At 38.0% G+C, this 14,095-nt stretch overlaps 1 protein-coding gene across 3 annotated transcripts in view; it reads right to left on the bottom strand.

Annotated features, from left to right (window-relative positions):
* Positions 1-13,155: 13,155 nt before the first annotated feature.
* LOC145995151 (protein lethal(2)essential for life-like) overlaps positions 13,156-14,095 on the bottom strand; it is a 44,444-nt gene continuing 43,504 nt past the window's right edge. For 2 of the 3 annotated variants that reach the window (XM_083131700.1, XM_083131701.1), the window contains exon 4: positions 13,156-13,342. In XM_083131700.1, the coding sequence (XP_082987826.1) occupies positions 13,241-13,342 (102 nt within the window). In that variant the 3' untranslated portion in view covers positions 13,156-13,240. The remainder of the gene's footprint in view (positions 13,343-14,095) is intronic. The other variant, XM_083131702.1, reaches the window with a different exon arrangement.

Here is a 14,095-nt window from a genome sequence, read left to right as displayed (position 1 = left end):
AAAATATCTTCTATCGCACGATTACACACACTGTTCAGATAGGATGAATCCGCCACCTCGGAACTCGAAGCAAGCTCCATTAATTAATTGACAATGCCCGAAAACAACATAAAGACGAAAGACACCACTCACAAAACTCGCACTGCACAGTCCCTCCCGCAAACCGTTGTTTACTTTTGTAACACGTGAAGCACCCTTCTTGCCCCTTCCCCTTTTAGCATCGGCGCTTCCCCAATATTTCCTTCGGAACCTGCAAGAAGTGCAGTTCTACTACTGGTGCCATCTTAGTTCATTTGAAACCAGATTTGCCCAAATCGCGAAACTTTTCGTTTCAAATAAGACGTATGTAGAGTGATGTAGTCTTCATCTGTTTCCTAACTACTCCCACTCCCATGTTTCGCTAAATCCACTGAAATCTCATTTCTGACACCACTACTATTTCGTATATTTTACGTCCTTTGCTAACTTTAAGGCTTTCGCTTTATAGGATAATCGTGACGATGAGGATGCATGGTGAATTATTGAAATAAAATTATTATTTATTTGTGTATGTAATTATTATTTTTTATAATTATGTAAGTAAAATAATAACAACGAACATTGAATAACCATTTCTTGCTGAGGATTCGAACCTGGGACACCTGACACTTCAGAGCGTGCTAAGATAACAATCGGGAAATTATGCTTGTAAGTAATGTTTTCACCAAAAAACAGTTCTACCATCTCAAGAACATTGCTTCAATCCGAAATTATTTAATTCCTGCGACAACGTAAGTCAATCTCAATTGGACCTTTCAACAATTATCAGAAATTTCTGTAACCGAAATAATATTATATGTATGAAATATAGAATTTTAGGTTGACATTTTTAGAAGGACAGCGGACCCCTTGATCATACCCATCCCTCTCCTCTCCTTCTCGCCCATGATGTCGAAGAAGGACAAAGAGGACTTTCGTAATTGCTGATATTTAGAGTAAATACAAAATATCACTTGGTAGTTTGCTTTTCCCCCAGTGTGATTTGATTTTTTAAAATTTTGATTTGGCAATTTAAGTCCACTTCATGCACAGTAATGCTAATCGGGACAGTTTAAAATTTGGATCCGAACCACTTGTGCCTCCACCGGGTATCGAACCCGGAATCCCTTGATTATAAGGCTGCAACGCTACCACTGCGCCATCGTTCCCCAGTGTGACTGGACACCTTCAGAGTAAGATAGACCCGATTAGGCGACTTAGCTCTTTTCTGTCAATTGAATATGGCAACACTGATCTGTATCCGGTAAGGATCACCGGCAACTGCGGCGGCTAAACAGTCATGGCAATAACCCGCCTCCTCCTCCCGCCGTAACAGTCTTTGCCGCGACGGAAAGTCTTCCTTGGGTGGGCTCAGGGCCCTTTCCTCATGTTGCCTGTGGAGGGTACCGGATCAGTCCTCCTCTTCGCTTTTGCCGGTGTCAGAACAAATGTCAGTCTGCAATGTTTACTTTACGACAATATTAGCAGTTTATGTACGTAATAATATTTTAAGACAGGTTCTTCAATTCTTTATATTTTGGTGTTACCTGCGGTAACAGCGGCTACATGCACGCCACGCCTCTGCCCCCCGTCTTGTTTTGAAACATCAAATTTCTAGTTATGAGTGACACATCTCAACCTGGGATCATTATTTTCAACCCACTTGTAAACTATATCGTAGTTATGGTTTTCCATTTGGATTCATTTAAGTTTACCACACCATAGCTACATACAAAAAAATCTCGTTTTGCAATTTATGGTGACTGTGTACAGTGACACCAATTTATACGGGTCTGTGGGACCCGAGTCCACCCAATAATTTATGTGATTTGTGAATTCAAATTTTTGAGCCCACCCAGTGTTTTTTTTTTAAAATTGGCACCCCTGACTGTCTCTTTTAAATGCCATGTATTCGGTATTTTTTCAGACTTCTGGTGATTCACAAGTATTCTTGTATCGAACACTAAAACTGGGCGGTGTATCTGACGTATGTTGAGTTGCTTGGTCATTTAATCTTCTTCGAGAGCTTGTTGAGATCTGTAGTATTTTGTTGTGTTTTATAAAAATAAGTCGAGGTGGTCCCCGATCTAGGAAAACCATACGTTTGAAAGCATTGTTTTCAATCTTCGTTGCACAGTATGAATGGCCGCTTTGAAGACAGGTTTATTTTTTAATATAGTCCTATTAAATGCACACACATGGCATTTAGATGATTAAGAACGTGTGTTTTATGGAAACATGTCAGGAAACATGTCATGTCAGCCAAAACACATTTTCACCTCACTCAAGTATTATGTGAATTCAATTGAAATTGTACCAATATCTACAACTGAATGTGAATGCGGGTTCCGTGCCATGAATCTAACCTTTACTGAACAGAGGGAGATTAAATATTTGGTTAAATGATAGAATACATTGCCGTAAATCAATTTCAGTGTTGGTGTTTTATTTTCATTTGGTATGAGCTCAAAATTTTAAACCTTCGTTTTAAAAGTAATTCAAACACAAAAATTGTTATTGGGGGCCATTTTGAGTTTTTTCGACTTTATTACTACCTTCATTTGAATATTTTATTTTCTAAAAATTTCGGGGGGGGGGCTGTAGATCCTTCAGCACCCCCTCTGCGTATGCATGCCAGTGCCCTCTGGATCTCCCTCCCCTAAATAGTCCTCGCCTCAAAAGTGACAGAAAAGCCAAGGTGAATTCCTTTTTCTAATCTCTAATTCTCCGAAACTATTCTTTTTCGAATGAGAAAATAGAGATTAAAGTTGATTTGAAAAAAAGAAAGTATTGAAGGACAATAACAGGGAAGTTTTCCCTTTGTAAAGTCGGCTGGGCGTCTCACTGGCCTGCAGGAGACTAAGATTAGATTCCTGGGCGTGTTTTGTAAGGTCGGATTTTTGCGGCCTTCTCTCTGCATAAAACGGCTCTGGGGTTCACTCATTCTCAAATAAATAGGTACCAGTGGAGGACGACACTTCTAGGGGCGGGGGAAGGCTAAAGCAGGCTGGAGCGTGATGCTTAAAAACCAAAGGATAGAGAATGAAAGTGAAAATAAAGATTGATTGATTGATTTGTGGTTTTATGTCAACTTTATGCACAGAAAGGCTAATCGGGAGTGGACCTACAGTTTAAAGTGGGATCCGAACCACTGTGCCATGTGCCTCCAGTGGAAATAAAGAGGCAAAACAGACTGAAAGAGAAGAAAAGGAAGTGGAAAACCAACCAAAACATACTATAATAACAGAGGGAGGGGTGGATTGAGAGAAATGAAGATAAACATTTCTCACGATGGAGTGAGAATAGGAACAAAGAAAAGAAACAGTACAGAACGATAAAGAGATAAAGGAAGGAAGAGAAACAAAAAGAGAGGCATACAGAGAAATCTATAGAAAGAGAGAATGAGAAACAGAAACAAAAGGTAGAAAACGAAATAGAGAACGAGCAAGTGGAGGGAGAGAGAGAAAGAGAAGGTCAAGAAATGAAGGATGCTCTATATCTGAAGAGCCAGGGAGAGAGAGCAAAGAACGCAGGAGGGAAAATGGAACAAGACCTAATCGTGAAAAAGATACTATGGTTTTACACACAGAGAGAGATAAAAGAGTTATAAATAAAATTGAATTTTCTGTATTACAAGTTCTAGACTCTCCCAAGTCTCATTCCAGCTCAAATGAGGCGAAAAAAAAAGTCGCCCTAGTTTCGAGTGTAAACGAAATTTTAAAATTTTACTCGCTAAACTGCTGGAAAAGGAATACAATTCAATTGTATTCAAATATTATGCACCATTACCAAGGAGGGCCTACTTGTAATCAGAGGGCCCCGGGTTCAATAGCCGTTGAAGGAACGCCGCTCCCGAAGGAGTGGTTTGGATCCCACTTGAAACTAAATATTAAGATTTCACCAGATTTCTGACTGTGATGCACCGCAAAGTCATAAGTCCAATAGGCTCGAATGTCAGTTAATGAATGAATGCTTCCTTAGTTAATGTTACCAATGTCAAGTCACTGTTCAAATTGAAGGGGATTCCAGGAAAGTGTCTCCTGTCTCATTTTCCCCAGCCTCTACATCTTCAAACCAGTAACTTTAATTTTCCCCTTCGTAAATTTTCTGTTATTTTTGTATAATTTGTATTTTAATTTTTAGGTTCATTTAACGCCGACACGTCAGTCAAAATTGTCAATTTTTACATAATATTACATTAATTTTTGTATTAAGTCCTATGTTGTTATGCACAGATAGGCTAATTGGGATTGGACCTACAGTTTAAAGTGGGACCCTAACCTGGGAACTCTTGATTACAAGGTGATGACGTTACCACTATGCGATCGGGGAGCATTAATTTCAGATGAAATTCATGGTTTGGAAATAAATTTATTAAAATGTTGTTACTTCACACCAAACTCAGACAGAGCATTGTCGTCCTATTAAATTTTGCGCTTTATACGTTTCATAATAATAATAATAATAATACGCATGATGATCATAAAAATAATAATATGATGAATGTTAATTTAAATTTTTATTCTATTATTTACTTTGAGCTTCAATAAATTAAAATAAATCAGTTCTTGGGTCTCACCGCGCCGCAAAAGATTTAGTATAAGTAATATAATTGTATTAGGTAAAAAAAAGTCAAAATGCGAAAATGGGAATCTCTGAACCACTCTCTTCCATCCTACATTTTCTTCAATTCCCATTATGATGCATAACCTAGATATGTAAAAAAAATCGGAGAGCATCACAGAGTAAGTCAACGAAGTAACTGGCTTTCTTGTTTTGGATCAGACTTGTAAACCGACGTAATTTGTGTAAACTAAGTGATGGCGATTCACTTCCTCGACTTGCAAGACTGTCTGTCTTGTATTTTGAACGTAGCCACCCACTGAAGGAATGAATGCACTTCCCTGAGTTTCCAAGGTCTTTGCGCGGACAAAACATAAACCAGATGTCAAAGCAAGATAAGTTTGCAAATTGCGGTGTTTAACCCCCCCCCCCCTCCTCCGCTCCGAGCGGCACATGACCGGTGCCGCAGATGGGAGAATACACATTCAGAGGGTTGCTTGCCCATAAGCGACAGCAGCGCCATAAGCGGAAAATCCTCGAACTTCTAGAAGGCGTGGGAACTAAATACTTGTATTTTTTGTAATAAAATTATGTAATTTCTGTTGAAGATATTGTGCAAACGCTTGGAATTATCTATCTAAATTCACGACACTAAGATGCACAATGTTGAACCTAAACCGTAAGATGGTTTAAAATTCTTCAAACGCCCCATTTAAAGCTGCTTTCACATCCAATTAATGCTGCATTTCCAATTTTTTGTACGCTAAACTAGAATCCCAATTCGATTTTTTATTCAATACATCCCTTCGTGTATCCTTCTAGAAGAGCCTTGCAGAGTATCACCGAAATTGGAGGCATATGTTAGGAGATTTTGTCAACAGAACGAGAAGCAGTTTTCAGCTGTTGAGAGAAACATCCAGCCGAGGCTTAACAAACAAGTCGGTCCTCGGGAAAATAATATTTAGGGGCCGATATGTGAAGGGGCTCTGCGATTTATCAAGGAAAAAATAATTTATTTACTACGTGATTACTGATTACTATAGTAATGGAATATGACATTGTTTTGTGGAGAGGGAGAGACTAAGAGATAGAGAGAGAGAGAGAGCTGGTCATCTCAAATGAATCGAAATTCCTAATTTTTGTTTACCACTGATATTATTTTCATTATTTTAATGGTAGTTCAACATATTTTCTTTATTTTTTAGAAGACATTTGGGGTAGCCAGGTATCTTTGGCACCTCCGTGTGCACACCTATGCCTGTAAGAAGTATCTACAGCATTTACAAACTGGCCAAGACATAGAATTGCCAACAGATACGGACTGAAATTCAAGACACTTCATTCTAAAATTTCCCCATCTTGTTTCGAGTGTCATGCAGTACTAATAATCGTGAATAGCGAGATTCACTTACAACATGTTGATGAAATTGACGAACTGAAAAATGCAAACATAGTGTGTTCGCCACCTTGTTTTGTTTCACACGCAGACTGTTATTTATTTATTTCTAAATGGCTGATCGAGTCCCTCACATAATACGGGGGCAAACCCCTTACTAAAAATAATGAATAGTAAAATCTCTTGCAATAAAATGAAAAATATCGTTTAAACATTAATTAATTCGAATATTAAAACTAATACAAAATAACTAAAATCAATCCGATCTGGAGAAGGGTGTCACTACATCACGTGTGCATTCCGAGCGCCCAATACAGCTCAGCGTTTGACATAAGTATGAATGTCTTATTAGCAAAATTTTAAAAAAAAGCAAGAACCTGGGTATAAATCAAATTCTTAGTTCATTCTGCAGAATATTTACCTAAGCTAGAGAAGGACATTTTGGCAAAATATCACCGAAATGTAATAAATAAATAAATAAATAAAATTGTATGTATTACGTTATGAAGCACAAAGTTCTAAAATTTTGTCCCTATTCCATGTTAGTTAACCATAAGAAAAATCTCATGATTACGTAACTGATAGGGAAAATGTATCTGTAAGAAGATTTTTTGCCTCCCTGATGGCATAGTGGTAAAGTCGTCGCCTTGTGATCAAGGAGCCTCGGGTTCAATAACCGGTGGAGGCACATAGTGGTTCGGACCCCACTTTAAACTGTAGGTCCAGTCCCGATTAGCCTATCTGTGCATAAAGTGGGCTTAAAACAACAACTCATGTAAGAATATTTCTAAATACGCTTGCTAACTCATCAAGTCAATAATTCTGCAGCTATTTTTCAAACCTACAGAGCTGTTTTATCAAAATCCATTTTTGTGCTTGCTTCTTATTAGTAGAATCAATATAAAATTATTATTATCTATTTTGGATACGATATCGAAATTAGAAGATTACAGGTATATAAAATCGTGATGATGAAAGGGACATATCAAATTACCTCTGTCTTAGTATTTCAATATACCTAGACAACTTTGTGTGTTGCTGGAGGAAGCAACGAGAAGAAGAGGTTTTTGTTTGTTTAACAGATCACCTTAATCATACCCAGGCCGGAAGCCCGGAGTTGACAACATCAAGCAACTCCACTCCACCCCTTCTACACTCAGTTTCAGTTACAACTTTTTGGCCAAGTTATGGCAGACAGTTAATTATATTTCTATATTTTATGCCACATTTCAAGTGTCTATTTATTTTCATTATGTGGCACATTTTCAAAGCAATTTGATGCATCATCCCTGTGAAACCCAGAAGCTGCAGCCCTCAGGCCCATAATCCTGTTCTAATCTTGATCATATTCTGTACAATTTTGCGCCTCTCATAAAGCCTCCTAAGCCTACTGGCTGCTTAAGCATACAAGTGGGCATTACATCACATTTTTTGTTTCAAAAGATTTGGAAATTCCTTTCGCTTTCCAATGATAAAGTTAAGGAAGTTGAAAGAAAAGCTTAAATTAATCCCATTCAACTTATTATTTACTCTGACTTTTGTAAACCTATTCACGAAATCAGTGTTCCGGCAAAGGACAACAAAGTTTTTTATTGAATGATAATATGTGAACTTGTCTGTAATATAGATAATATTCACAAGTAAAATATACATGAAGTGAACACCATAATAAACATATTTATTGGACCATTCGCATTTTCCCAAGTGTATATATTTATTGAATTTGATTGGGTTGGCAATCGGGTGGGCACAGCAATTTGTGGGTAGGCAATTGCCCACCCGTGCCCGTCCCTGTCGGGGAGGCACAAAAGTTGTAAGAGAGAGAATGCATTGGCGTCCCGTGAAATTGTTTGAGCCCTATTAAATCAATATTGATTTCAGCCTGTTATTAACGAAGCCAAAAGAAGATGCTCAGGTGTCATTGAGAAAGAGAAGAGAGGAGGAAAACTTCAGAGCCTACTGGAAAGGGACAAAATAATAGAGAAAAAGTTAATAGAACTCATAAAGAGATTCCCAAGAGTCGATTGATTGATTGATTGATTTAGTTTATTTTACTTCGCGTTTTGTGCCTCTTAGCTAATTTGCGAAGATAGAGATGAGTGATGAAATGGATAAAATTGATGAATGAACATTCACAAACAACCAAGCCCGAGCGGGATTCGAACCCAGGACCCTTGCCGTCGCAGCGCGATGTGATAACCACTACAGGGAGGTATCCCCCACCATTTACACTTTTTCTCACCTTTACACTTTTCAATTGTTACAGTTTCTCAGTTTCGTATCATCTGGAGAAACAGAATTATCGAGTTCCACGCACATTTTGTCCCCAAAGAAATTATTTTCGGTATTTTGATGCCATTTCTAGAAGATTTCCCTTCCGATAATTAAGTATATCCAGAATTCTTATTTCGCGATCAGTTTAAATTCCTGACCTATCGGAAATCCCGAAAGTAAGGAAAGCATTTCCTGAAGTTTCCCGGGACAGGACTTCTGGATCCCGCAAACTGAAGTCTGCTTTCCGATGCGACTGGTAGTATGTCAGAGGTCCCAGGTTCGAATCCTCGTCATTGTGTTTGTTCAATCACCATGTTCCTGACGTGAAATAACCAGAATACGTAAACTTTAATAAACAAATATCGTATCCGATGCAGAGGCGGGCTGATTAACATCTGTGCATGAATTGGACTTGAATCTAGGGATGTACAATATCGCAATTTTGATATCAAGATATATATATATCGTCAAGAAAATATCGTCGCAGACGATAAGATATTATTTCCGTATCGTTATATGGGTGATATATCGCAAAAATATCTTAACGATATATTGTCTAGTTAATATAGCTTGGACGATAGTTTATCAATATCGCGGTATATCGTCTGGACGATATATCGCCGAACAGTATTTGAATCAATTGAAATGTCGGTTCTGCCAACCGAAGGCTTCGTGTTTTGATGACGTTACTTTGGTCTCAATACGTGTTTCTTGCACCCCTAACACGCGTGGTTTTACCACAGAGCGCAATGTAATAAAAACGGACTCTTTTGAACGTTCGTACCGCCGAAAGGACCCACCGAAGAGAAAAATGACACCTGCAATTAAAAAAAAAATCATTATGACCTGCCTGCTTTACCCACTGGATCATTCACTGTGCCTGCACTTCCTTCTTCTTCTTCCATGATATGTGACGCCGTTCTTTCCCTTCAACATGTTTACAGTTAATCGGATATCATGAGTAAGCAGTTGCAGTGGAAGGAATTTTCCAAAGCAAAAAAAAAAAAAAAACATATTTGTTTCCCCGCCATAATGAATTCACAGTTGCCTCCTCCTTAGATATAACACTGACATAGTGGAATTTTGAAGCCAGAATATATGTGAAAAATTGATTGATTGGTTGATTGAGTTGGTGTTTTAAGTCCACTTTATGCATAGTAAAGCAGATTTGGACTGGACCTACAGTTTAAAGTAGGATCCGAACCACTATGTGCCTCCACCGGGTATCGAACCCAGCACCCCTTGAATACAAGGCGACGACGCTACCACTGCGCCATCGGGGAGGCCTGAGGCATAAGGAAAAGAAACGAAACATTGCTTTCTTCCAGTAAGCATAATTTAGTTTTATCTAACTTGTAGCTTCCTTGACTGAAATATTGATTTTACCTATGCGTTACGTCTCCCCTCCTTCCTTCGAAAATTTTTAAGCCCCCCTATACTTTTTGAGGACATCATACACTTCCTCAACATAAGATAACAACATTGTGAGGACGCTAATCACTTGTGCACCAGACGTAATAAGCCTTGAGAGGACATCATACACTTCTTCAACATAATACAGTAACCTTGTGGGGACACTAATAACTTTGCATCAGAAGTAATAAACCTTGTGAGGACATCATACACTTCTTCAACATAATATAGTAACCTTGTGGGGACACTACTCACTTTGCATCAGAAGTAATAAACCTTATGAGGACATCATACACTTCATCAACAGAATATAGTAACCTTGTGGAGACACTACTCACTTTGCATCAGAAGTAATAAACCTTGTGGGGACATCAAACACTTCTTCAACAGAATATGGTAACATTGTGGGGACACTACTCACTTTGCATCAGAAGTAATAAACCTTGTGGGGACATCATAGACTTCTTCAACAGAAGATAGTAACCTTGTGGGGACACTACTCACTTTGCATCAGAAGTAATAAGCCTTGTGAGGACATCATACACTTCTTCAACAGAAGATAGTAACCTTGTGGGGACACTACTCACTTTTCATCAGAAGTAATAAACCTTGTGAGGACATCATACACTTCTTCAACAGAAGATAGTAACCTTGTGGGGACACTACTCATTTTGCATCAGAAGTAATAAACCTTGTGAGGACATCAAACACTTCTTCAACAGAAGATATCATCCTTGTGGGGACACTACTCGCTTTGGATCGGCAGTAATATACCTTGTGAGCACATAATACACTTCAACAACAAAAAGGTAAGCTTGTTGAGCGAAACGTTTCTTAAACGTATATCGAATTTCTATCGCGAATTGAAGCCATTACTTCCTTATTTCAAAGCATCCGAGCACATAAAGTAAATTGATTAAATTTGTGAGATGTAAATAATGCATAAAAGAATAATATATTATCATAAATTAGAAATGTACATAAATCAATAATAATAGTAACAGTTACTGTTAGTATTTTCATGGCGTGTAAAGTTACATTTTGGCTTCCTTGAAAAATATATTGACTTTGCCCATTATACACTCCTCCCGCTTCTCCTTGAAAAATTTCTAAGCGCTTGCATACCCTTGAGCGCACTATATATTTCTTCAATGGAAGATAACAACGTTGTAGGGACACTACTCGATTTTCCATCAGAAGTTATATCCCTTGTAAAAACACTTTTTAAATTATTGACTAATTTAATTTAGTAACACTGTTGAGTCTTGTTTCATGCCTTGGTCAGCATTGTAATGTTTAATTGAATTTAGATACAAATTAACATTTAACTTAAAGCAAAGCATGATTCGAAATGTATATAAATTAAACACAAATAGTTTGTGAGAAAATGAAAGATACTTTGCATATATCACATTTTGCATCGTTTCTTTCTGGCTTTTTTGGCTAATCGTGACGATTAGATAAAATTGATGAAGGTACACTGGAAGAAAATAATCGAACTCAGAACTTTATTGAATCAATTTCAAGTCCTATATCCCTCTGCAAGATTTCCACATCATATCACATGGTGGAGGTATTATTATTATTATTATTATTATTATTATTATTATTATTATTATCATCATCATTATTTGTAATCCGCGTGCTATGTTGCTTTTTACTTTTTGTCTTGATGTTAAAACACAGAAGTTTGCATTTCTACCCAAAATAGCACAACACTCGTTAGTATAATTATTTTGCTAACTTTATTTGTCAGTCATTTAATTACATCCACCGTCAGATCTCTCCTATTTCATGTAACATCTGTTTCTCTTTTTCAGTGATTTATTCTCTGCAGGACAAGTATTTACGATTTTGTTTATGAAAAATATCATAAACGACAAAAACTGCAAAAATCGACAGAGACTAAAAGTATTTCCTCTCATTTACACATCGGTCCCCACAGCGTCTGTACAGAATCAATCGTGTGTATGGAGTGTATGTGCAAATTTTCATGAATCTAATGGACCTTGTGGGGACCCGAGGCCACCTGATTTCACAGGCCTTGTGGGTACTGGTGTCCCCACAAGGATAGGAAACGTTTTTCTTGTATAATTTGCTCACAATGTAGGTTACTTTTAATTTTCGGGAGTTTATAGTTTTATTGTGTTATTTGTCACATAATTTCAACAAACACATCAGACTACGACTGTGATTTCCCCCGGTCCCCACAGTGTATGTGCACTAACAGAGTCCCCACAAGGTAGCATATGCACGTATGTGTGTGTATAGGTGTGTATGTGGGTGGGTGTGGGTGGGTGTAGGTGTGTATGTGGGTGGGTGTGGGTGGGTGTAGGTGTGTATGTGGGTGGGTGTGGGTGTGTATAGGTGTGTATGTGGGTGGGTGTGGGTGGGTGTAGGTGTGTATGTGGGTGGGTGTGGTCAACGTCAACGTCAACGTCAACGTCAGCGTCAGCGTCAGCGTCAACGTCAACGTCAGCGTCAACGTCAACGTCAACGTCAAGGTCGGGGTCAAGGTCAAGGTCAATAAGGGTATGTGTGTGTGTGTGTGTGTGTGTGTGTGTGTGTGTGTGTGTGTGTGTATGTGTGTATGGGTGTATGTGTGTGTGTGTGTGTGTGTGTGTGTGTGTGTGTGTGTGTGTGTGTGTGTGGGTGGGTGTGGGTGGGTGTGTCGTGGCCTAGTTTTAAGTGTGGCCAAAAAAAATATCAAGAGGGGCATATTTTTGACAAGTTTATGGACAACAATCTCACAGAAGTGCCTTTTATAAGTGTGGGCAAATCAATCTGAGGGGGCTCATCATTTCACAGGAAATTCCCGAGGGCATTTTTACAAAAATCTTGGATTAAACGGGGTTCCACACTTGAGCAAAAAGCTCATATGGGCATGTTGAGCTTGTTTTAAGTGTAGCCAAATCTGCTTGAGGGGGGTTCATCATTTCTCGTGCTGGTTATATAGCCAATCCCACTACTGTATTAGTAGTATTATTAGTATTAATTTAGCTAATTAATTAATTATAAGTATTATTAATTAATTGTGATTATTATTATGTAATTAAAGTATAAAAAAACAACGGTAATGTGAATTTGGAAAAAAGTGTTAGAAATAACACCCCCCTTGATGAAATCCTGCGTACGCTACTGGTCCATTCATCATATTATATCATTTCCCCATCTTCGGAAATTAGCCAAAAGTGGCACAAAGAGCGATGTAAAATAAAGCAAATCAATCAATCTTTCGAAAATGCTGGACACGCCACAGCCTGGGAGAAATTCGTTTTAAGTTCACTTTTAAGATAAGTTAATGGGGATTGGATTATAAAACTCTCATACTTCTCTTAATAGGCACCCTTCCAGGTGCTTCACCGTGGCACGTAATAAACTAAAACTTATATACTGATTTACCATACCGTTATAATCCATCAATGGAATATAATTTAAAACTATTCAGAAATGAAATATGACATTATTACACTATATATATATTTTTTTAATTCAAGATTTAGTGTCACCATACTTATTTGAAATTTTGTACAAATCAGACTAGTTTCCACGTTCTCTCATGCTTTGCTTCCTCTTCTATTCCACTTCCGTGTATTGTGCAGGGTTGTATCTGCCTTTGCTGTAAAGATATTTCATCAACTTCCGTGACTTGGGGACTTGCCGGCGCATCGAACTATCCTGAAAAAAATAATAAAAAAAACACGATAAATATAATGTTGCACAGCAGCGTAACTTGGGGACTAACTTTGGGGAGGGCAGAATGAACTTCATGTTCCAGAAGGGTTAAAAGTACCCCTAACATGCAAATTTTAATAAACCTGGAAGTGAGGGAGAGCTTCCATTGCTCCGCCAAGTTACGCCCACGAGAAAGAGAAAGTCTATGTAGTCACTGGCGTACGCAGGGGAAAGCTGATGAAGCTACAGCCCCTTCCATTTTTTTTAGAAAATAAAATCAATGATAGCAGTAAAGAACTCAGGAAAGAAACAAGTGGTAACTGCTCCCCATTACCATTTCTGTCTTTGAACAACTTTTGAAAAGAAGGTTTGAAATGGTAATCATGTATCCCCCTAGAACGCGGCTATGCAATATTCACCTTTACAATTAGAGCCCTCCCCGAAAAAAAATCCTGTGTACGCCAGTGTACGTAGTTACTATGAAGTCGCGAGTTCAATGACCCATTATCATGAGGAGTGGGAACTACTAGGAGTTATTTTGCAGAAACGTAGGAAAATAGGCATTTTGCTATTTTTGTGAATGATTCGAAAAGAGTGAGGTGTTAATTATTCCCTTCCATAACATATTTAGAAAAACTTGGAAAGCTTACAATTTTTTGTTAATATTTTTGAGGCTGGTTGTGATAAAATAGTATACGTATTTAGGAGCCTCTTTATCAAAAATCTTATGCAGAACTTGTGTTAATATTCGTATTT

This window comes from Lepisma saccharinum, chromosome 11, assembly GCF_977018435.1.
Source record: "Lepisma saccharinum chromosome 11, izLepSacc3.1, whole genome shotgun sequence".
In the NCBI taxonomy this organism is placed as follows: Eukaryota; Metazoa; Arthropoda; class Insecta; order Zygentoma; family Lepismatidae; genus Lepisma; species Lepisma saccharinum.
The sequence above is the reverse complement of the archived record's forward strand: the minus strand, read 5'-3'. Positions and strand labels throughout refer to the sequence as shown.